General features: G+C 44.6%; 1 protein-coding gene across 1 annotated transcript; it reads left to right on the top strand.

Annotated features, from left to right (window-relative positions):
* Nucleotides 1–11,155: 11,155 nt before the first annotated feature.
* LOC136461794 (E3 ubiquitin-protein ligase PRT6-like) lies at nt 11,156–19,643 on the top strand. Its single transcript, XM_066461102.1, has 15 exons — nt 11,156–11,393; nt 11,472–12,233; nt 12,575–12,769; nt 12,985–13,628; nt 14,221–14,272; nt 14,354–14,999; nt 16,097–16,305; nt 16,622–17,157; nt 17,249–17,353; nt 17,442–17,508; nt 17,712–17,789; nt 18,256–18,324; nt 18,595–18,692; nt 19,211–19,298; nt 19,393–19,643. Exons 1-13 carry the CDS (start codon nt 11,166–11,168, stop codon nt 18,661–18,663), a joined length of 3,660 nt encoding a protein of 1,219 aa, XP_066317199.1. The 5' UTR covers nt 11,156–11,165; the 3' UTR covers nt 18,664–18,692; nt 19,211–19,298; nt 19,393–19,643.
* The last annotated feature ends 3,552 nt before the right edge of the window (nt 19,644–23,195 follow it).

Genomic DNA, 23,195 nt, shown 5'->3' with positions numbered 1-23,195 from the left:
TTCTTTGTTCTAATAAAGAGGAGAAATGAAAATAGCATGAATTATTATAAAAAAAGCCTTTGTAGATAAAGAAGTATTTCACGAACAAGAGATTTTACCAATTGATCATTCTGTTTAAGGAATTCATCTTTCTGATTTGGTGCAACACATTGATCTCTCTAAAAAATCTAAACAATATTAAAGCCAATAGGGACTAAATTATGTGAGAATATGCTAAATAAAGCAAATACCTTTTTTTATAAGCATTGCTTGCTTCTTTGAATTACCATGACCACTTCCGCTACACCATTCTCCTAGAAAAGATATAGAGTAATATTTCAATATAGAGTTACAACACAAAAGAGAAATACTACTACATCAAACTGACACTTAATAGTTCCTAGATCTCTACCAGATGACCATTATTAGGATTCTAATATTTTTATATTTTTTTGTTATTCCCTAGTTCTGGGATAGATGGTCGTCAATTAAATGTTAAGAAGTGTAAAACTAAATTAATTCATATAAAGCACATTGCATCCAAAGTACTGACACTACTTCCATGGTGTTGCTTGCTAAAATTCTATTTCACTAATTGACAAGTTGGTCATGAGAATGGAAACTTCATAAAATGGCACTTGAGTGACAGAAAAACATATTCACATAACTTTAAATAAATGAACATATGAATAGAAATTGAACATATATGCCCAATATACATAGAGCAAACTACTGTTTGTTTGGTCATCTAGTGGGATTTGTTTTAGTCATGAATCACATTGTCCTACTGATTCTGATTTCTGAATGAAGTAAGATGTTAGTTGACTGATTACAAGGAAAAATATGAGAGCAATGGCATTGCTACGAATAAGAAGCATCACAATTTCATTGGTCTAATCGGGTTAAAAAAGTGGTGGTTGCAGTTATACAGTAGTTTCACGGATGAGCACACGCACGCAGTCGAACTTTATCTCTAGGCAACAGATGCAAATGCATGGGAGCAAATCTGAGACAACAATTGACGAATGGTAGACCGTTAAGGCTGGATAACGAGCCAGCTCGGCTCGTTTGGGCTCGGCTCGTTCTGGCTCGTTAAGATAACGAGCTAGCTCGGCTCGGCTCGTTATCCTAACGAGCCAGAAAGCCAGCTCGGCTCGGCTCGTTAAAAGCTCGAGCTGGCTCGTTAAGCTCGCGAGCCAGGTATAAAAAATACACAAAATATAATATTTGCATTTATCTAAAGTTTAAGAATAATAATAATACAAAAGAAATGCATCTAGACCGGTTACCAGTCAATTTATAGGGTCTAGACCAGTTACCAGTCAATTATAAAGTGTAAGACATGAAGTAATACAAAAACTAATACAAGTTTTGATACTTTTTTTTTCTGGAAGCTTGGCTCGTTTAGCTCGCGAGCGGCTCGCGAGCTGGCTCGAGTTGGCTCGTTATAGCTAACGAGCTAAAATCTTGGCTTGGCTCGGCTCGTTATCATAACGAGCCGAGCCGAGCCGAGTCGAGCCAGCCACGAGCCGAGCGAGCTAACGAGCTTCGAGTTTTTCGTCCAGCCTTATAGACCGTGTAAGTTTTTTCTGTAAGATACACAATCATCGTGAACGTGAACGCATTCACAGGTTCATATGTACATTTGTCAGGTTCTAAGAATTGCACAATCAGGGCAGTGCAAATTCAGTATGTCCATAGTAGAGCATCACAGGAAGAGATTCAGAAGGAAATGACAAATCCCAAATAAATCATGACTGACAAATCCACATCACATCAAGGCTGAGATGACCAAATCATATCAAGGCATCAAGAGGAATTCTATTCCATATCAAAAACTGAACCTAGGTTTCCACAAATTTTAATCAGAGGTGGTGATCATGACAGAGGGAGAAAGTGAGATGTTAGACGGGCATCATACTTTCTATGTTGAAAGATTTTGGAGCCGTTGTCGAGTTAAAACTTGTTGATGTCCTTGGCGTTGAGTGGTTGCTTGTTCTCAACCGAGCCGCAAATCGCTGTGACCAACGCGTAGGTGCTCGTCCTGTCGCAATCACATTGAAGTAGTCCGCGATGCACGCGTACGGCCTGTCCAGCTCCTGCATTCCACAGAGAATAGGCGTATCAAACTTCAAATGGCGGGTGACAAATCCATCATGCTTTAGCGACGATGTTGGAGGAGACGAGGCGGCGGATGCCGCCGCCATCGATGCTCGGCACCGTGATGAGCCTTCCCTCCGATGGCGAAGGGCCAAGCTCGGCAAAAAACACTGCAGCCAGGACGAGGCGGACTGGGCAAGCGAGCCGACGGCCGGTCGATTTGCGTGCGGAGAAAGTGGATGTGTTGGAGGAAATAATGGAGGAGGGAATTTAGTTTTCTTTTTCCTACTCGACGATTGGATATGGACGTGAAATACGTGATAGGCAACTGCCAGCGACCTAGCGTTTCTGAATTTTGACTTTCCATGGCAGATGGATTTTTAGTAGGGAAAATTTGGTGGGAAATATTTTCAGTCATAGTTTTAGGAGGGAAGCTAATATGGTTCCTGTGTTTAGTAGCTTGTGACACGATCGGCCAAATTCTGCAATCCCACTTTTTTCCTTTGCAGCTCTTTTTTTTTCAATCGATGTCACGCTCTAGATTGGCAAATTATAAGATAAATCCAAGAATATACGTATCAAGATTAGTAGCTTGCGACGTGTACATATCATTTTTTTTATAATAGCATACGTATCAAATTAGCTTGGTGTAGCAAAAAAATGCAAAATAAATCCAAGAGTGTCTACGTATTCTAGAATAATTTTAAGGAAAATCTATTTCCATTATGTGTTTAATATCTGGTTCCAGATCAGTACTACAGAAAAAATGGATGCATATCCAATATCATCCGTATCTATGAAGAATATAGTACTAGATTAAAGTACCAATTCAAACTATTTTAAAGTAATGACTAATAGTATTGATTTTAATATTCATGATAACATATAAAGAAAATTTAATTAATTTTTATATATTAATTTCAATTCATATGACTAGTAATGTATAATATAGTTTTTTTAAACACTTGCACTCAACTTTTAAAAGTTGCGTCTAAGAGTAAGTAAATAGCTGTTCTCAAAATAAAAAATTGCGTCTAAGAGTAAGTAAATATACTTTGAGATTACACACGGGTGTGTACTCGGGTACGGGTACCCGGTGGGTATGAAATCCCCGGTCGGGGATGGGGATGGGGAAAATCTATCCCCGCGAGTGGGGACGGGGACGGGGACGGGATATATTTTAGTCTGCGGGGATGAGAACGTTCAGCCAATACCCGTCGGGACGTACCCGTTGCCATCTTTAAGCGTTATTGCTGTAAAAGGTGGTAGGCATGTTCTTTTGCACTAAGTTAATTACAGGTATGACTCTCTAAAAAATGCAGGAATGACATTTCATGCTATATCAAGCAAAAATAGACCATCAATGATTAAAAATAAAGTTTGTGTTTTTCCCAGTATCTAAAGTCAGAATGTTTCAGTATACATCAAGCCTGAATCAATTCTGAACATGATTTGTTCCTCAATCTAAATAGTCTAAGTATATATGAATATTACAGCCCATGACAAGTCTGATTATTTTTTTCTAAATATTTCTCAAGTCCGAATATTTCAGGCAGCAAGGTCCTCACAATAAAGTCCAGTCATTATGTGAAGAAAAAAAAATAGAGCAGTTTTGGTCTAAAAAAATAACAGCATGCTGTTATTTTAGACAACCATGAACCATGACGTTTAGGTAGGAGCTGCAATATATAAGGTCTCCATATGGCACTGAGCATATTGAATTACTGCAGGGTGGAATCTCTATAAGACAGTGGGTGCTCATGGATTTGGGGTTTGGGAGGCCGGCACGACAATGTTATTACCACAATAATGACAGGAGTAAAGGTCCCAGAGGCCACCCTAACCCTAGATCCCCGATCAAGATATCCCTAAACCATTCATGCATACATCTAGCAGGAGTAGGAGCATGACAAAGTAGCGCATGACTCACCAAAGTAGTGTATGCTCGATCTGGAAGTGCAGCAGGTGGAGGAGCATGACAACGACAGGGGCAGCGTTGAATCTGCCCCACGACGAGGGCGCGGCTGCCCGGCGCGGCCAACGGCCAGGGCATAGCGCGGCTACCACTGGCCAGGGACACGCGGCGGTGGCAGCAGTTGCCACGGCCCGGCTAGCCAAGGGTGTCACGGCGGCTCGCCCGGTCAGGACGTAGCAGCCGATCGGTGGAGGAGATGGGTACCGAGGGGGTTCGGGGGTTTCCCGTGCGTGAGGTTTCTTTTCCTTTTTTTTTGGGTTAACTTTTTCTCTACAGCTAAAAAGAATAAAAATAAAACAATTTTTAGGTGCGCTTTTTTTTGGGCCGCTCTTCACTCCCGTCCGTACGATACCCTCCTGCGACTCGATGAAAGGCGCCGACATGTGGGACCGACTACACCTGAGCCCGCCTCGTCGCTCTACTTCCTCCGCTTCGCACGCTCGCTCCCCCTCCCCCGCGCGTGTGCTCCCCTTCGCGGGATCCCGCTCGCTCCCGTGATTCTGGCCGCCCCCCATCGCGCCCACCCTGCCCCCGTGCCCACCCGCAGTAGGTCGCACCACCGCCGAACGCGCCCGCCCGCATCTGGGCGCGCTGCCGGCGGCCGCGTAGAGCTGGGGAACCCCCGTCTAGCCTTCTCGGTGGCTCCATGCGTCGCTCCTCGACGTCCTCGCTCTCCATCTCTCTCGCGCGCGCGAGGGCACGGGCGCACGCCCGCACCTGCACGGGGGTCTCGGCGACTGCGACGGGGAGCGACGCGACCGCGAAGGCGGCCTCGATCTAGCAGCGGCAGCACCCCCGGGCCCCGACGTCCATGACGGATGTGGAGGCCGAGGTCGAGGGACGGGAATAGCGAGCACCTCCGGCGCCGACCAAGGTCTGTCTGTCGACCGGAGCACGGAGTAGGCTCCACGGCTACACACACCTGCACAGACACCTCGCCCCGCCCCTGCTCCGACCCCTCCGAGCACCCCTTGCAGATCTGCGAGGAGCCGCGCCCGTCGCTCCTTCACATCGCCGTGCCTCGTCTCCGCCGGACGCCTCCACGCCAAGGTCACGACCAGGAGCGTCATGCACGCGGCGCCTGCACCAGCACCTCACCTCCGGAAACACCAGCGCCCCCACGACCTGCCCTGCCGTCAACACCGCCTAGACGCCCCGCCGCTGAACGCGCCACCGCCTCCACGCCGCCGAAAACACCACCACCTCCACGACCTGCCCTGCCGTCGCTGGCTCGCTGCTTCGCGTCGTTGCTGCTCCACGCCGCCGGGCGCCAATCGCTAGCCGGAAATGAGCGCCCAATAGGTATGCCACCCCTTCTCTTCGCTGCGAACTAACTTTGATCCCGTTGAAATATTATCAGTCGTTCATGTGCACACCAAATGTCCTTTATTGGATGCGTGCTTGCAGTTGTGTGTGCTTTGATCTGCTTTGCAGGTTATGTTTATTGGGATCTGATTCAATTACAAGTGTTCTCCGTTTTAGTGTCCAATCACGGCCTCCATCTGGTCATCGATTTGCTCACGCTGTCAACATCTTCCTCGCCATGGTCTTCACTCGGAAGGAGCTCTTGGATGACGCTGCACCCAACCTCCGCGGTGCCCAGGTAGAGTCGTAGAGATGGCCCTTTTTTCATTATCTAGAGATGACTGCTCAGTTTGCTGAAATCTAAACTTTGCTTCTTCAATGGTGCTTCTGAGCATATAGATACGTGAGGACATTTCTTCTTTGGGTTCTAATATTATATAGATATGCAAGCTGTAGTCGGCTCTTCTTTGATAGTAAAAATAAGAAGTTTGAAATATTATTGTTTCTTGTTTTCATCAAGTTTGAAATTATAATTTAATCTGAATTTTGAATATAAATCTGAAATGTGAATATAATTCTTGCAGGAATAAAGTCCGACACAATTTTGCGTAAGCTGCAGATATGTGGAGAAGGTTGACTGGAGATTGCAAGAATATGGCTGTGCAGACGTAATGTTCTGCGATTAACTAATTATCACATGCTGTTTATAAAGATTAATGTTACAGAGTTGAGAGTTCCATTACTGTTTTCTTCCTACTTGCCCACTGTCTGAATGTATACATGTCTGATGTATCTGCAGTATGTTCTCCATGAGGTTGCATCTTCTCCAGTAACATCTTCCTATTGTACAACATTTTTTTGAGCTTTCTGCAAGTGTTCTATTCATGTTATATTCAACTAAGATGCATGTAAGTATAAACATTAATTTTTTTCCTCGAACCAAAGTATAAACATTAATTATTTAGCATGATTTTATATTGGCTTCTTTATAATAAAAAAACAATGATAAAACATAAATATTGGATAAAATTAAGAGTACTCCATTTGTTCTAAATTTTTAGTCATTTTGGTTTTTGTAATTACATAGTTTTTGCTAGACACCTAGATATACACCATGTCTAGATGCATAATAAAAACTATGAATTTAGAAAAGCCAAAATGACTTACATTTTGAAGAGACAGAATAGTATTTCGACTTATACAATTAGCTCGTGCGTGCTCCAATAGAGTGGAACATGGCCTATTGGCCAAACCGAAGAGCCAAGACCCGATGAGAGGCCGCTGTCAGCTAGCGCTCGCTGGCTTTTGTCATATACATATGTGCATTTAGTTACTGGATCAATCTTAGAATTATCATGGTTGCACAACGACTTGTGTAGGAGAAGTTTTTGTTGGTGGGGCTATACATTTGCCCATTAACTAATGTTTGGACAGTAATGTAGTACACTGAATAGTTTTGTTTAGTGTGGCTGTTTTAAAAGACAGATGACCATTGATCATTATACTGAGATCAGTATGTGGATGACTGAATTCTTTCATTTTTTCCCATATCAGATGTGGTTGTCATCGTCTCTGTGGTCATATTGATTGGATTATTCAGCATGCAGCACTTTGGTACTGATAAAGTCAGTTGGCTTTTTGCTCCAATAGTATTTATTTGGTTCATACTCATTGGAATCCCGGGCGCCGTAAACATTTCCAAATAGGATCAATCTGTTCTCAAGGCTTTTAATCCTATTTATGTATATCGGTACTTTAAGCGAGGGAAGACTAGCTGGGCTTTTTTAGGAGGAATTATGCTTAGCATTACAGGTGTCGGTACAGAAAGTGACCAACTAGTAAATATTTGTAGTTTTGCTGTATATTGTGATCGGAGGTGGCCTAGCACTCAATGACAAGGGATTTATACTGGTTCAGGCAACGTGCCCTACGTCCAGTCGGGTCGGTCGGCGATTTTATTCCCAAGCCCAGGTGCTCGAAGTCTGTAGTGGGATTACAAACGAGAGAGAGAGATGGGGTGTCCGGTCGGTCCGGTCACAGGAGCTGAGATCGACAGGAGCTGTGCTATGAACGAAGTGTCCAAGCGTGCGCTTGAGCTATTGATCTAATGAACCTAAACTTGAAGTAGACTTGGGTTAACTCTCTGTGTTTGGAGGGAGCACATCCCCTTTTATAGAAGAAGGGGATGGCTTTACAAGTGAGAGGGAGAGAAAGTACGGACGTTTCTAAGCCTTGTTCCCCACGCCGATGGGGATGGGATAATGGTGGGCGCCCACAATACTGTTGATGTCACTGTAGAATGTCAGGTGCATGTAGGAGGTTGAGCTGCTTTCTTCGAGACTGGTGGACGTCGGTACCTATAAAAATGTTGTCTTGCCGACTGGAGGCACGACTCTACCACGTTCACCTGGTATGGTGAATTCCGGCGCCCACAACTCTGTTGATGCCCAGAGGCATGGGGGTCTTACCGTACGGGTGTTCTGACCGGCGCCTACAATACTATAGAGGTAAATGTGGGCGCCTACAATACTGTTCCGCAGGGTATGGTGCCTGGTGCCGTGGTTTGACTTGCGAGCCCTGTCTTGCCTTCCTTCACACGCCTTCTGGTTCTTTCCGAGCGGGCGTCCCCGGTCGGATGCCCCCAGTCGGCTCCGGTGCACCAGTCGGAGAATAGCGATGGGCAGGGTTTTCTATGAACCCCGGTTGGAGACACGGGGTCAGAGTCGAAGGCGGTCCTCGGGTCAGGCTTTCCGAGTTGAGGCCGGACGAAGACGGCCGGGACCTAACGCTAGTGCTCCGATCGGAGGGGACGTTCGGAGTTGGCCTGAGCCTGAGCTAGCGCTCCGGTCGGAAAGATAGGCCGAAGACGGCCAGGGCCTGAAGCGAGTGCTCCGGTATGTCGAATTTAGACTCTTGGGCCGGTCCAGAAGAAGAAAAGGCCGTCCTCCTAGGCCGAGCCGAGGCATGGAAGCCGGTCCCCGAGGGACCCCGGGTTTATGAACCCGACAGGAGCCCTCGAGCCCCCGGGTGATTCGGGCAGAATCGTCCGGGGGATTTTTGCCTTGCCGGTGGGTGCGCGCGAGCGCACCCGTGGGTGTAGCCCCCGAGCCCCCGGGTGGTTCGGGCAGAACCAGCTGGGGGGGTTTCTGCGTTGCCAGCGGGAGAGGTTTTTTTGTTTCGGCGGGTGTAGCCCCCGAGCCCCCGGGCGGTTCGGGCAGAACCGTCTGGGGGTGTTTTTAGCGGGCGTGTGCGCATGTTTTTGAGACGAATTTTTGTTTACCCAGGGCGTCGTTGTGCAGCCGAGGTGTTTAGGCGCAGGGATTGGATTGAGGTAGAACTTACTGATCCCGGTGTCGGTGCGCACCGGGAATTTTTGGACGAGGAGGTTCTAGTTCGAGACAAATCCTGGCGTCGGTGCGCGCCGTGAATGGAGACAGCTTAGTTTGGATGCGACAGAGCTCACTGATCTTTGGCGTCGATGCGTGCCGTGGGATCGGGTGAGGCAGAGTCGCGAGTAGACGTAGGCGTCAGTGCGCGCCGTGGATCAAGAGAGTTAGTTTTAGTTAGTTTTAGTTAGTGAAGCCGTTACGCGAGTTTAGGAGTCGCGGTCCCAGGTTTTATTGGAGCACAGTGAAGCCGTTACGCGAGTTTAGGAGTCACGGTCCTAGGAGCCATAGCCGGATGTCGCTGATCCTGTCGACGCGAGTTTAGGAGTCGCGGTCCCAAGGTTCCTTTGGAGCGTAGTCGGAAGTGAAGCCGTTACGAAGGCGTTGTTAGTTTGGTTAAAGATCAGATGAGGCGGTGCTCGTGGATCCTGGTGTTGGTGCGCGCCGTGGACCAGGCGAGTCGTAGTCGTAGATCTGGCGAGTTCGAGGTCCCCGTCCTTGGCATTTTTCTTGAGCCCCCGAGACCTTTTGGGTCTTCGTAGGGGTCGACGTGAGTTTATGTGCGTTTACCCTATCTGATTCCTCACAAATCAGAGGGGTTGAGTTTCGTCGCCTGTCCCGATCGCTCGGGCTCGAAGACTAGCTCGGTGAGTTGTTAACGGGTGTGATCGAGTGGAATCCGGGTCCGTCGTTCATGACGGGTTCGGCATAGCCCTCTTGTGACATTCCACTACTCCTTTACCTACAACCCGGTAGATGCCTAGGTCATTCCGGAGACCGACCCGGGTGGCCTTTTGGCCTCTCCTCGATGGAGATTCTGTGGGCTTGGCGAGAGGTTCAGGATCAAACGAGAAGGTTGAGATGACCCGGTCTGCCGGACCAGGCTAGGGCCGCACGGTGCTCATCTACGGTTTTCTCCCCTGGCTCTGTTTCGATTGCTCATATCAAATGAGGCAACCGCCGCTTCATGATGCAATCACGGAACGTTCTGATGCATTTCGCTGCACGTGCGATGCTTAGTTCGTGAGCCCCCGGGCGGTTCATGCCCTAACCGTCCGGGGGGTTCAGGCGTATGGAATGAAATGCGCGTATGGATATATGTATGATTTAAATTGAAATAGAGGGGTTTTTTTACCTTTGATGGTTTTGAGTGACAGGGCTCGGAGAGCTTTAGTCGGAAATGTCCGACCGGGACCCATATGGGGCGTCCCCTCGCTTCCTACCTGTGTCCCGGTGCTTATCCTGAGCGAATCGATCGACTCAAGAGGCCGGTTGATCTCTCTGGAGATCTCGCTGTTGGGTCTCTCTAGGTCATGACGACTGGAGTGACGGGGATTGGAGAGCTCCAGTCAGAGACGTCCGACCGGGACCTGCGCTTGTCAATCGTGGGTTAGCCCTTGTGTGAACAATTTTGTATTAAGGGACACATGCTCACCTTGATGACCTGAGAGACGGGGTTCAAAGAGCTCTAGTCGAAAACGTCCGACCAGGACCTTGATGACCTGTATCTCAGGTGCTTATCCTAAGTGAATCGATCGACTCAGGAGGCCGGTTGATCTCTTCCGGCGGAGATTTCGCTGTTGGATCTCTCCAGGTGTGGCCTGGGGAGATGGGGAGCCGTCCGCGTGCGGTGGCGCTTCTGTTTTCGTGCCCGACGTGCGGTAGTGGTTGGTCGTGCGGTAGTGGTGGGCCATGTCCCGGTCATGTCCCGTCTGATCAGGAGCCGTTTCGTTGCGCTGGGCATGTCCTGTCGGTCAGGGGCCGTCCCATCTGCATTAAATGGAAAGAGAGAGAAAGTTTCTCGCCCCGCCGCTTCGCCTTCCCGATCGGCACGTCCGCTGCTCCCCTTCCTATAAGTAGGAGAGAAGAGAGAGGGTGTTCGCCTCGTTCTTTTGCCTGTTCGTCGTCTGCCGCCGCCGCCTTTCTTTTTTAATTGGCATTATGTTAGGGAAACTATTAGTCAAAAACATATCTTTGCCAGGCACTGTGTTATCTTGCTGAGCAAGAACTTGGAACAAGCAAGGCGTTTGGATTCTCAGCAAGCTTACCTCGGGTTCCGTGTTGGCAAGCTTACCTCGGGCTGGCAAGGTTTGGCTTGCCCAGCCACGCTAGGCGAGGATAGCTTGCTGGAAAACTCAAGTGGCCCCTAAAAAAAATCTTTATTCATGAAGAACGGAGATAGCATTTAGTTGTATTCAAATTCAAAATTATCTAAGGTGTTGACGAGGTCTTTGTTATTCAATTTGGTCTCCGTAATCCATGACATCAAAACAACGTCTAAGGAAACACAGTGTCCTTGCTTGCTTTTTTGTCTTATCCATAAACTAATCATTTACTTACATTTTCTTAAAACTGAAGATTTATGTTATGCCGCATTTAGGTTCTGATAATATCTTGTTTTCAGGTTTGAGTCAGTTCTAATGCAAGAAATGCTGACTTTTCTTATACAATTGGTTAAAGAGCGTCGTTTTTGTGGGCTTTCCACAGCAGACAACTTGAGGAGAGAACTGATTTACAAGTTAGCTATTGGAGACGCCACTCATAGCCAAATTGTTAAGTCTCTTCCTCGCGATCTTTCGTCAAGTGACCAACTTCAAAATGTTCTGGATTCGCTGGCAGCTTATTCTAATCCATCTGGCATGAAGCAGGTACTGTCCTTCAATTTCTATAACGTGTTTCTGAAAATAATCCTAAAATTGGAGGATTAACATAAAACATTATCACAGGGTAAGTATGTACTTCGCAAATCATGCTGGAAGGAATTGGACCTGTATCACCCCCGCTGGAATTCCAGGGAATTGCAAATTGCCGAGGAGAGATATTACCGTTTCTGCAAAATTTCTGCCCTTAATGCTCAGCTACCTCGGTGGACTCATGTTTTTAACCCCCTCAGAAGTATTTCTAACATTGCAACCTCGAAGGCTGTCCTTCAGATTGTTCGCGCCGTTCTTTTTTATGCTGTTTACAGTGATGCATCATCGGCATCACGTGCCCCTGATAATGTTCTTGTGACGGGTTTGCATCTGCTTTGGTTGGCACTTGATATATGTGAATCTGAAAGACAGATACATGCTGGTCAGTATGGCATGGACGTGGTGCAGCATGATGATGAATCATGGGTGGTTCTGTCATCTGCAGAAGAGGCTTTCCCCATCTTGACTTACTCCACTGAACTAGTTTCCCCAGTGTCTGACAAAGTAAAGAAAGAAAGCATGTTAACTCTGCTTGTCTCGTTAATGCACAAATACAAAGAAGAGAATGATGCCACCTTTTCTGGATCCAAGTACTGCAATATCCCATCTCTCATTGAAATCTTATTAAAGAAGTTTGCCAAGTTAAGTAAGGAGTGCATGGTTACATTGAGACAAATGGCACCGCATATAGTGCCTTCTACACCTGATCATACCAGTACCAAAGAAAGCCTAGGATCTTCTTCAGATTCCATGGAAAAGAAAGCAAAAGCACGCCAACGCCAAGCTGAAATTATGGTAAGACCTTTATTTGCAAAATTTACATAGTTTAATACTTTAATTATCCTTTTGACTTGTCTCAAATTCCACCCTTAGTTAATTGTGAGATCTTTGTAGATGGGTTTACGAAAAATACAGAACTTTATCACTTTATTTTAATTTACAAGGTGCTAGTTCTGTGGTTTCCCTAGTTAGATGTTTATTTGGTTTTTCAGCCATCTAATGCCTACACTCTGCACTTGGCTCATTCTTAGGTTCTGAAGCTACTTGCTGATTTTCCTAAAAAAAACTTGTTGACTTTTGGCCTCTCCTAACTTACACTAAGCACAATTTTGTTCTGTTGTACCATATTTATTTAGGCGAAAATGAGGGCAGAGCAGTCCAAGTTTGCTGAAAGTATGAAGTCATCAGAAAATGAGGGGCATGATGTTACTATGTTGGAGACAGATGTGTCCAGTTCAACTGGAGTTGTGTCTGAGGAGTCCCTACCAGTTTGCTCTCTGTGCCGGGACTCAGATTCCAAAAGCCCTCTCTGCTACTTAATCCTTCTTCAGGTAATCACTGTTGACTTGACAACATCTTGCTTTATCTTGTGATGCCTCATAGGTTCTTAAAGTAGTGATTGTTCTTTCTGCAGTATTTTGGTGTATGATATGATGTTTTCTGACCTATATTTAAAACCCATGTTAATTCTACTTATTTTTCTTTTTGTTATGCTGATATATATGTTAAAGTACCATAGAATAATCTTTCATGTGTGTTAATTCAGAAATCTCGACTTGCAACCTTTGTTGAGATGGGTAATCCATCCTGGGAAAATCCAGCTCAAGTAAACAAGACTGTATCAGTCAAAAGGGAAGACTCAACTGATTCCTCGGTATCTGGTTCTTCAACTTCTGAGGAACTTGTCAATGATACAACAGTAGAGCCATCATTTGATATAGACAACATGGAGGTTGATGCCTTTCTTGATTTTTCTAATGAGCAACATCCACTGATTAGATATATATCATCTTTCCCAACTGGGCATAGCAACAGCACTGCAGATGAAAATGTCTCGCTTGAGGCAATTGAGGCTGACATTTACAGTTCTATTTTAAATGATCTATTTGGATCCAGCAATGCACATATTCAGGATAGTGACCAAATGTTGCCATCAAATACTTCAAACATCACAGTTGATACCAAGAGAACTAGAAGCCCCAAGCGTTCAGTGCTGGGAACATATGTTAGTTGCCTTTCAGCAAAACACCGCCATTCTTCTCTGTACGATGTAGCCTCAAAATCTTCTGCCTCTGTAACTACAAGAAACAGATTTGGTCCTGTTGATTGTGATGGCATCCATATATCTTCTTGTGGACATGCCGTGCATCAGGAATGTCATGATCGATATTTGTTCTCCTTGAAACAAAGGTATGCTGGACCACCCCCCATAACATACCCTTTTTGTAACTGTAACTAGTTCTACTAGTTAGGAAATAGGTATGTTACATTGCGCCTTTTGGTTGGGTGTTTCATTTCAATGGAAATTGTTCAGTTGTAGGAGTACAAATTCACAAAATGGTCAATTTATAACCTTTAGATGATTCATTTATTTTGTGTCATTGTGTGGTATAAGTTGATTGTTTGCCATCTAATAAGTCCTAGTTTCACGATTTACAATTAATTTAGTCAGGTTTCACTCCAGCATCTTTATTCTAAAACTTTTTCTCTCCATGCTGTTGCCAGATGCCATGTTTTTTTAAAAAAAAAATTAAAGTCCTTATGGCATGGAATTAAATTGACTTGTTTGATGGCAAAATTATAAATATGGTATATGGTGGACTTCTTTATTTATGACACTATAATAGGATACCTATTTAGTGTTCGCGACCTGGAAAGCAGAAACTTACTATTTATTAGGAGGCCTACATAACTTATGATTATACGTATTACTGGCTGGAAAACTTCTGTTGATTTGAGTCTATATCTGTTTGCAGTAACTTACACATTTGTTTATTTACAGATATGTCCGGAGACTTGGTTTTGAAGGTGGTCATATAGTTGATCCTGATCTGGTATGTGTATATATTTGTGTTTATAAAGTTGACTTTTTTTTTGTTTTTGTTGATCCTTTGCTTAGGCAATTCTTTTTTCAGGGAGAATTGCTTTGTCCAGTATGTCGCAGATTTGCAAATTCCATTCTTCCAGCATCACCTGATTTCTCTGGTAAAACATCAAGGATGGTGAGACCATTTGTTCAAACCTTGACACCTCAAGTTGTTACAACTACATCAGATGTGAATAGAAATTGCTTACAGTTCCCTCGCGCACTATCTCTTCTTGAAAGTGCTGGAAAAATCGTTGGAGAAAGCAAGTTTTTAAAAGCTATATCTGGGAAGCTTAATGAAACTACAAATCCAGCCCTTGATCCTTGTATTCGAAGATTGGCTATGCTTTACTATCCTCGCAGTCACAGCAGTTTTTCACCATCTAAGAGGCTCAACCCATCCTTATTTCTCTGGGATACACTAAGATACTCTCTGGTATCTACAGAAATCGCTTCTCGTGGTAGGATGTCAAGCCACTCTGCTGAATCGAAGTCCTGCTTGGAGTCTTTGCGTGGTGAACTTAATTCATCAAGTGGGTTCATATTGTCCCTCTTGTTCCATGCTGCTCACTCTGCACGGAATTTGAATCGTCTTGAGGTTCTTCTGAGGTTTGAAGGTATCCAACTATTAGCAGGTTCTATTTGCTCTTGTATTTCGGGTTATAAAGACATTCTGAATGCCACTAAGCGAAAAGGTATAGCTCATCCTGTTCCTTTACCTTGTTTAATGTATTTCCCTGCATCTAGATACTATTTTCCCTCGTTTTGGAGTGTCTTCTTATTTCCACTTCTAAACGAATATCATGAGCTTTCTATTTCTTTCAGTGGGGCTTTGATAAAAAATATGATTTATTTATAAAACAAGTGGACTCCAGGGATTTTTATATAGTATAAAGTGACCTTATGAGCAATATGTTGGTACTCAATTGTTATTGTTTCTGTTGAGCTGATTATAATGATAAATTGGTTCTTAATTGTTACTATTTCTGTTGTAGAACGGATTATAATTGCTTGTTTGGAGTGTTACTATTGTCTTGTTGCTTTCCCTTTTTTTTTTGCTGATTGGCATACTGGGCATAATTGTTTGTGTTGTGCTGGTTAATTGTAACAGTTTCTGTCTTAGAACATATTTAACAGGTTTCTTTTTGCTTGTGTTACCATTGCCTTGTTTGCTTTATTGTGCTGATTTGTATACAGCACAGCAGGCAATATAACTGAACCTTTTTAGTTATTTCAGTTCTTATCTTATTTATTATAATTATACTATTTTTCCCTTATGAAAGTCCTAATGTTGTATTTCCTTTTTTTTGTATTGGTGGTGGTTGTTAGTTTTATATTTTTATCTAACCAAGATCCTTGAGTTGATTTGACATGCAAAGCGAAGAATTCTGGTCTAGGCTTACTTACATTTGCTTGAAGTAACCAATAAAAGCTTATAACCTTTAAATTTGCATCCCACACTTTGTGACATCATGACATCTTCTCAATTTATGTTTGTAAAACAAATGCTTAGGTAAAGAGGTTTCAAGATACTTTCATAAAGACCGAAGCATTCATTAAAGGAAAAATAAAACAAAAGGGTGCATACCAGGTCTTGTAGGTTGTGTACCTGTCAAGAAGGCTCTATTATATTGTATGTGAAAGTAGATGCGGCGTAATCTAAAGTCATTTTTCTTGCTTAGTTCTAATAATGTGTTTATCATAAAATGCTTACATTTGATTAAATCATTTCTCCTGATCACTTATGGAATGTTTATTTTGTTATCACTTCTCACGTTTTCATCCTTAACAGGCTCTTTGCCATCGATGGTTGATCCAGCCAGTGAGGGGGGCCTCTTCCCTGATATCCAATTTTGGAAACAATGTGCTGATCCAGTTCTTGCTCAAGATCCATTTTCTTCTTTGATGTCAGCACTTTTCTGTCTGCCTGTTCAGTTTCTATCATCTGCTGAATTCTTCATCCCTTTTGTCCATCTGTTCTATGTTGTTTGTGCCATTCAGGTATGCTGTTTTGCATTGCTTCCTCTTTATGTTTGCAGTTTGTATGTTAGTTGTATTAATTCTAGCTGTTTCAACATCAGCAAAGCTTTTTAGTCCCAAGCACATTGGGGTAGGCTAGAGCTAAAACCCAACATGAGCTATCAACAAAAAGGCAAAAGTAAGAGAAAATAGAATAAGTATATGTAAGGCATGAATAGTAGTGATGTTGTTAAGAGGGTCTGAAGCCTGTTCATGGTTCAGGCATGTGAATAGTTGCTTTCCATGTGCTCCTGTTCAAGAACAATTTATAGCTTGCAACTACATGATTTTGATGTAGGCCCTGATAACATGCTACGGGGAGGAAACTTTTGATCGATCAAACTTCAATGACTGCCTTCTTAATGATGTTTGCAAGACAATGTCAGGATATGATATTGCCAGAGAGTATTTTGTATCCAAATATATCGATCCCTCTTGTCATCCAAAAGACATGGTCCGCAGATTAACATATCCGTATCTTCGGAGAAGTACATTGCTTTGGGAGCTGCTAAGATCATCTGCCACATCGCCCTTGTATGACGGTTTCAATATTTGGGAAGGATCACATCTTTACTTGAGTAATAGCACACAAGACGGCAGTTCTTCACTGGCAATGGAACTGAACGGATTAAGAGAATTGGAAGACCTGTTTCAGATTCAGTCGCTGGATCTGATTCTCCAAGATGAATCTGTACACATGCTGGCCTTAAAATGGTCTCAACATTTCTGTGAAGATTACAATCCCCGTAAATATAGAGGCACTCTCTTTTCTACCCCTGCAGTTCCATTTAGGCTGATGCAACTACCAGATGTATACCAGGTTCTCCTAGAAAGGTTTGGTCTGGTTCTTCTAAGCTTGGGATGAGATTTTATGCGAGCTCCGCCTTTTTTCCTGGAACTGATGGCTTATTATTTTTCCATCTAGATATGTCAAGATGCAATGCCCTGATTGTGGCTCAGTGCCTGATGAACCGGCACTGTGTTTGCTTTGTGGCAAACTATGTTCGCCTAGTTGGAAACCATGCTGCAGGTGATAGAACTTTGCTTGTAAAAGTTCCTATTACCTTGTGTTGTGCCATAATTTATCAAACGCCTGTCCTAATTTTATTTGTTTGTAGGACTGGTAAATGCCAGAATCATGCATTGCAATGTGGTGCTGGTATTGGCATATTTCTTCTAGTGAGGGTACGTACTAGCTCATTACTTTTTTTTCCTTGAACATGCAGGAGAGCTGCATATCTTTTATATTAGGAAGAAAAGGGGCATGAGAAACCCCAAATAACAAAGAACCACCCTAGCTCATTACACATGATACTATTTTGTCCAGTATAACGTCCTCTGTTCTTTCTTATGTGAATATGCTTCAATTTTGATGGTCTTCTGCGCAGAAAACAACAATCCTGTTGCAGCGATCTGCTCGTCTGGCCTTTTGGCCGTCTCTATACCTTGATGCTTTTGGAGAGGAGGTATTGCTTAATTTCCTAATGTTTTGTTATTCTTATATGGACTTATAGCTGTTTGTTACATTCTCCGCTTGAAATTTTACCTCCTGCTGATGAACCCACTTGAGCTTCTCCGCCACACAGCAGAAGTTCATTTGGCCTCAAAATCAGATTGCATGCTTCTATTGTGAACATGAAATAAAATGTCCCATATGTGAAATCTTTAGATGTTTGATTTTTCCTCGAGAACAATAACAAGTGAAACTGATTTCAGATCATCTGAATGACCATCAATGGATGATGTGATGGATCTTATCATTTGTATCTAGTCATAAACTACCACCTGTATATATATTAACCTCAAGAATAAGTAAAGAATAAGTGAAACTCCTACGATTGAAACTGTGCATTGAGGAAAGTGGGCATTCTTTCATGACAATGTGAGCTTATGCTCTTTACCTTTTTGGGATGCTTGGAACTTTGGATGCAGGATCATGAAATGCAGAGAGGAAAGCCTTTATATCTAAGTCAAGAAAGATACACAGCGCTGACGTATCTGGTAATCAGTCCACACCCTTTCCTCTATGCTTTCTCGACTTGATGTTTTATTAGGAAAAAAACGAGACCCAACTTAGGAGGAACTAGGCGTTTTTTTCATTAAGAAAATTTGCACCCAAATTCAAGCCTAGAGAGGACTTGAACCTGGGTGGTTGGGTGCACGACCACACTTCCACCCAACCAGTTGAGCTAGGCTCACTTCCTGACTTGATGTTATTTGGAATTTGCACCTTGATTATAAATGAGATACATGTCCTTTTTTGTGTGATAGGTGGCATCTCATAGCCTTGACCGAACTTCTGAAGTTCTTCGGCAAACGACCATCAGCTTTTATGATTGAGTCCATTTTCCAAGGAACAATGTTCAAAGGTTTGGATTATTTATATGCCTTGTTTGATTCTGGAATACGAAAGATTGGCATCTTTGTTTTTCCCCAGTACCCCCTTTGTTCTTTATGTTCGTTGTTCACAAACTTCAAACTTGTAATGGTTAGTTTGCCTGCCAAAAAGATGTAGTTGGGTAGCAATAGGCATATTTTCCCCAGGTTATGTGGTCACTATTTGCTTCTCTTAGTAGGCTTATTATACAAGTCTTAAATCATTAAATATGGAAAGAACAGATGGAATGATCTTATCATGTGTATTAGATCCAATGGAGCAAATAAACTGCTGTCAGATCACCCAGCCACAAACTACCTTTAGTCAGAATGGTTGTATTTGTATTCATCGGTGTCCATTCTCTGGCATGCTGTATTGAAGAGTTGAAGTGCAACCACAGCACATGGTTCTCTCCACTTAATGCTGCCCCACACATTTTGTGCTGCGCACAAATTTCACGTTGCATCGTGATACATGGTTTATTGTTGATTTGTCGTCTGCTTGTGTCAGGATCTCGTGGATGTGCATATTGTGGGAACTTTAGTGCAACTTGGTGCTGATCCTCTCCGGTGCTAACGAAAGTGTTACCTCAACCAAGGTTACAACCGCAAGCTCTTTTTTCTAATTATTATTGCGCTCGTTGCTGTATCCTGCCTGCTTTGTTTTCGTCTGTGACCGTTTCTCTCTACCAGGTGGTGTAGATTCTGCAGGCTTGCCACCATTCGTGTTCTGTGGCGCACTGGCCCTGCTGCTCCCCTTGTGCCTAATGTACAGTTGTTTTCATTCTTTTCTTTGTTTAATTATTATTATGGCCGGTGCTCACAAAATGGCTACAGCTGACCTTGTAACGTTCAACGATCGACTGCATGATCTGTATGTACAGTACATGTCACCGGATTGGTGTAGTTTCAGTATGAAATGCAGTCATCCAGGTGCCATTTCATCGTCATCGAGTTTTATTTACCGTGTTGCCCTGGGATCTGCTGAATCTTATTTGAACCTGCGTGTTCAGCGGGAAGCGAGGCTATGGAACATTTGAATAAGATGGGCTGCTTGAGGGACGATTCGAGGGTTCGGTAGGGTGGGGCCCAAATCCCCCGTTCACCACCGTTGAGTTTCACTGCCTCCCTCTCGCACCAGTCGATCTGAAGCAGGACAGCACACAGCAGTTCCCACCCACAGATCCTTCGTCACCTTAATTGGGCACAAGTGTGACACATGTCGTTGGTTAGAGCAAATCAAGGATGATGAACCTAAGGAGGGTCACTCGTGTTGACGAAATCCACAAGTGCAGCGTAGGCATAGGCACGTAGCACTCTGGAGTAGAGGCCCTCACCGTGGTGGTATACACTCCTAGTCGGAGAGTAATAAGCAAATACGATGATAAAATAGTATATTTACGTTTTGTGGTTATTTTAGTTTTTTAAGATTTAAGGTTTTCGAAATAAATCTTTCTCAAACACGTACAGGCCTTTCGTGCACGATTGAATTAGCATCGTTTTTTTAAAAAAAAATTCAGCGAGCTTTATTGATTGAAAGAGATTACGTATGATGAATAATAAAATAGGGGGGTTCATCGTCCCAAATACAATTACATATTTCGTTTGCATGCCTCTCCTAGCTAGCTCATGTACTGTCTGATTTGCTTCCCTGCTATAATGCTCGATCGAGACCGTCTAAAATCCGCTCCAAACAATATTACATTCATCATACATAGCGGCAGCTGAATTTGCTGAGAAACCTCCATGCAATAGGAATGGACGATTAGTCGGTTGCATCTCCAATGTTGTGCTAGCAGCAGCCCCTCCTTTAACTTGTAAGCTTCCGCCATGGGTGCGTCCACCATGGGTGCGTCCACTAGATAGGGGATGAAGCCATGTGACGCTGCTATCGCTCCCCCCGTCCAGTCTCTAATAGTAACTCCTGTGCTTCCACATCCTGTTCTTTCATCAAAGGAGGCATCAATGTTTACCTTCACTGAGCCCTCCAAAGGTTTCTGGCAACCCTGTCTTACTTTGGTGCTCTTAATTGTTGCCGGCTTGTAACTCTTTGTTAGAGCGACAATGGACAATCCCGATCTTGGTGCTCTTTGGATGTTCTCATCATGGACGAACTGCCGTCTCTCCCACCAGAGATACCAGCCTTCAGTGATTTTGTCCCAAATTCCTATCGATCTCCATACTACTTTTGCTCGGTCACAAATGAACGTCACATGTTTAATGTCTTCCGTCCCATTTTGACATGCCGGACACCCTCCAGTGTTGCTAATGTTCCAAACTTGCCCGGAGGGGATCTCCAAACTCTGCCCAGATATTCTGTTGGGAGACAAATGATGGAATAGAAAATTAAGTCATTGGCATAGACCACATGAACAAGCAAGGACATCGTTAACAAAGGTTGGAAGGAAGAACATTACATCCACACTATCGGTTAGGTGGCAGTAAACCCCAGAAAAAGTGCAAAGTGCGAAGCCAGAGGGCGTCTCAAACAGCAGCAACATTATCCCATGACACGGCAAACTGTTAGCTGCAAACAAGAAGTCAAGCCAAACTTAAGCAAGCAGGATTGAAAAGAAAAAACACACATAGACAGATCGACAGCAGATGGCTAGCTGGCTCACCAATAGAGGCAATTAGTTTCCCCCTCTCATTAGGTTCAAAGCCTCCACTTTGACTGTCACTATCTGTCACGGCAGCGCCTACTACACCTGCACTGCCTGAAGACGGCCCGTCAGCGGTACCCCGTTCGGCAACAGCACAGAGGAAGAGTGAACGTGCCAAGTTTCCAAGTACTCGTACTACTGGGCCTCAATGGGCTTGATCCCTAGGCACTAGAAGCAGCTGTGCTGCTGGGACAACCCACCGGCAAACCGGATGTATAAATGAGGAGCTATGCTCAGAGAGAGGACAACATGTATTGAACCAAAACAAACCCAACTATAATCATTCATCTGAACTCCAACCCCGTGCTGTGCTCTGTGCTCTGCTTCTTCTTCCCCAAGTCTGTCTTCCTATCTCCTTCCCAATTCAGTTACCCTAACAAACCTAGTATCAGAGATGAGTCGATCCCCAATCGCGCGAGATCCCCTATTCCATCGATCGCCTGAACAAACGCTGTCGGTTGGTTTGAGTTTCCGGTGGTCAGTGAGCTGCTGAGTACCGGCGAACTCCTGTAATTCCGACGGCACATTCGACGATTTGTGGCGGATTTCTCTGATCTGGCGAGTCCTCCACCTCCACCTCCACCTCCACCACCACCTCATCCCCACTACACCCGATCCACAAGGAAGCTTGGAGCCATGAGTCCCGAAGGCCAACAGCTGATGGCGGAGCTCCAGTGCCTTTTCAAGGAGCAGACGCAGATCTTAGATCGGTGTTTCACAGATGCCGAGCACTCGGTGGAACAACGCATCATCGAATCGGAGACCCGCCTCGATGGCCGCATCGCTGACTCGGAGGCCCGCCTCGACAGCATCCTCACTGAGTCCGAGCGCCGCCAAGACGGTCGCATGAAGATCATCGAGAAGGTAACGGGCGACCTGGAAGAGTGGCGCCAGGACGCTGAGGGAGTGCTCGACGATATGCGCCTGAAGGTTCTGAAGCTAAACAAGGCATGGGATCGGTCAGTCGTCGAGCAATCATCTTCTGCGCCGGGCCTAATCGCGTATCCACCAGGTGTTGAGCAGACCGACAAGCGCCCATCTGCTGTCGAAATGGCTACTCGGCCTAGCGGGCACGGCGTCGACACACCTCCACGGGAGAATGAGTTCGGGGTTGTCACCACCCTTACTCATTCCCCGGCCAATGGTACTAACTCACTCCTCAATTCCATGGTACTGCTTATGATCTGTATACCGCGCGCAACAAACCCCCTGATCCCCATTCCTGGCCGCCTGGTCGCTTACCTAAGTTTCCATTTCCAACCTTCCATGGCGAGAACGTTCGGCTGTGGATTTCTAATGCCAAGGATTACTTTGACATGTACCAAGTTGAGTCCCACCTCTGGCTTAAAATCGCCAAACAACAGTTCAAGGATACTGCGGCTCGGTGGATCCAATCTATAGAACCCCTCCTGAAATCACTTGATTGGCCCACTTTTTGCCGCATGCTGCATGAGCGCTTTGGCCGTGATCAACACCAAATTCTGATCCATCGCATGTTCCATATTCACCAAGAGTCCACTGTCACCGATTATGTGGAGCGCTTCTCTGAATTGATCGATTAGCTCAAAGCCTATAACCCAAACATTGACATGCTCTACTATACAACTCGTTTTGTTGATGGCTTGCATGAAGATATTCGTTCTGTTATTGTGGTTCAGTGACCCCAAAATTTGGATACTGCGTATACCTTGGCTCTATTGCAGGAAGAGGTGGCTGATCCTTCCAAGCGCAAGGACGGTCGGCGTGATCTGGCATCTTATCATCGACCGGCATTCAGGAATGCGTATCCTCTTCCTCCTCCACCGGGAGCAGGTGATCGCAATTCAAAACCGG

The sequence above is a fragment of the Miscanthus floridulus genome, chromosome 6 (assembly GCF_019320115.1).
Source record: "Miscanthus floridulus cultivar M001 chromosome 6, ASM1932011v1, whole genome shotgun sequence".
Lineage (NCBI taxonomy): Eukaryota > Viridiplantae > Streptophyta > Magnoliopsida > Poales > Poaceae > Miscanthus > Miscanthus floridulus.
This window is presented reverse-complemented; position numbering and strand designations above follow the sequence as displayed.

What these genes read in the sequence shown, in the direction of transcription:
- LOC136461794 (XM_066461102.1), top strand. Translation starts at nt 11,166, where the DNA reads ATGCAAGAAATGCTGACTTTTCTTATACAATTGGTTAAAGAGCGTCGT. An exon ending in GCTACTTAATCCTTCTTCAG is followed by an intron (nt 12,770 to 12,984) that starts GTAATCACTGTT and finishes GTGTTAATTCAG; the next exon opens with AAATCTCGACTTGCAACCTT. An exon ending in TACCAGGTTCTCCTAGAAAG is followed by an intron (nt 17,158 to 17,248) that starts GTTTGGTCTGGT and finishes TTTTCCATCTAG; the next exon opens with ATATGTCAAGATGCAATGCC.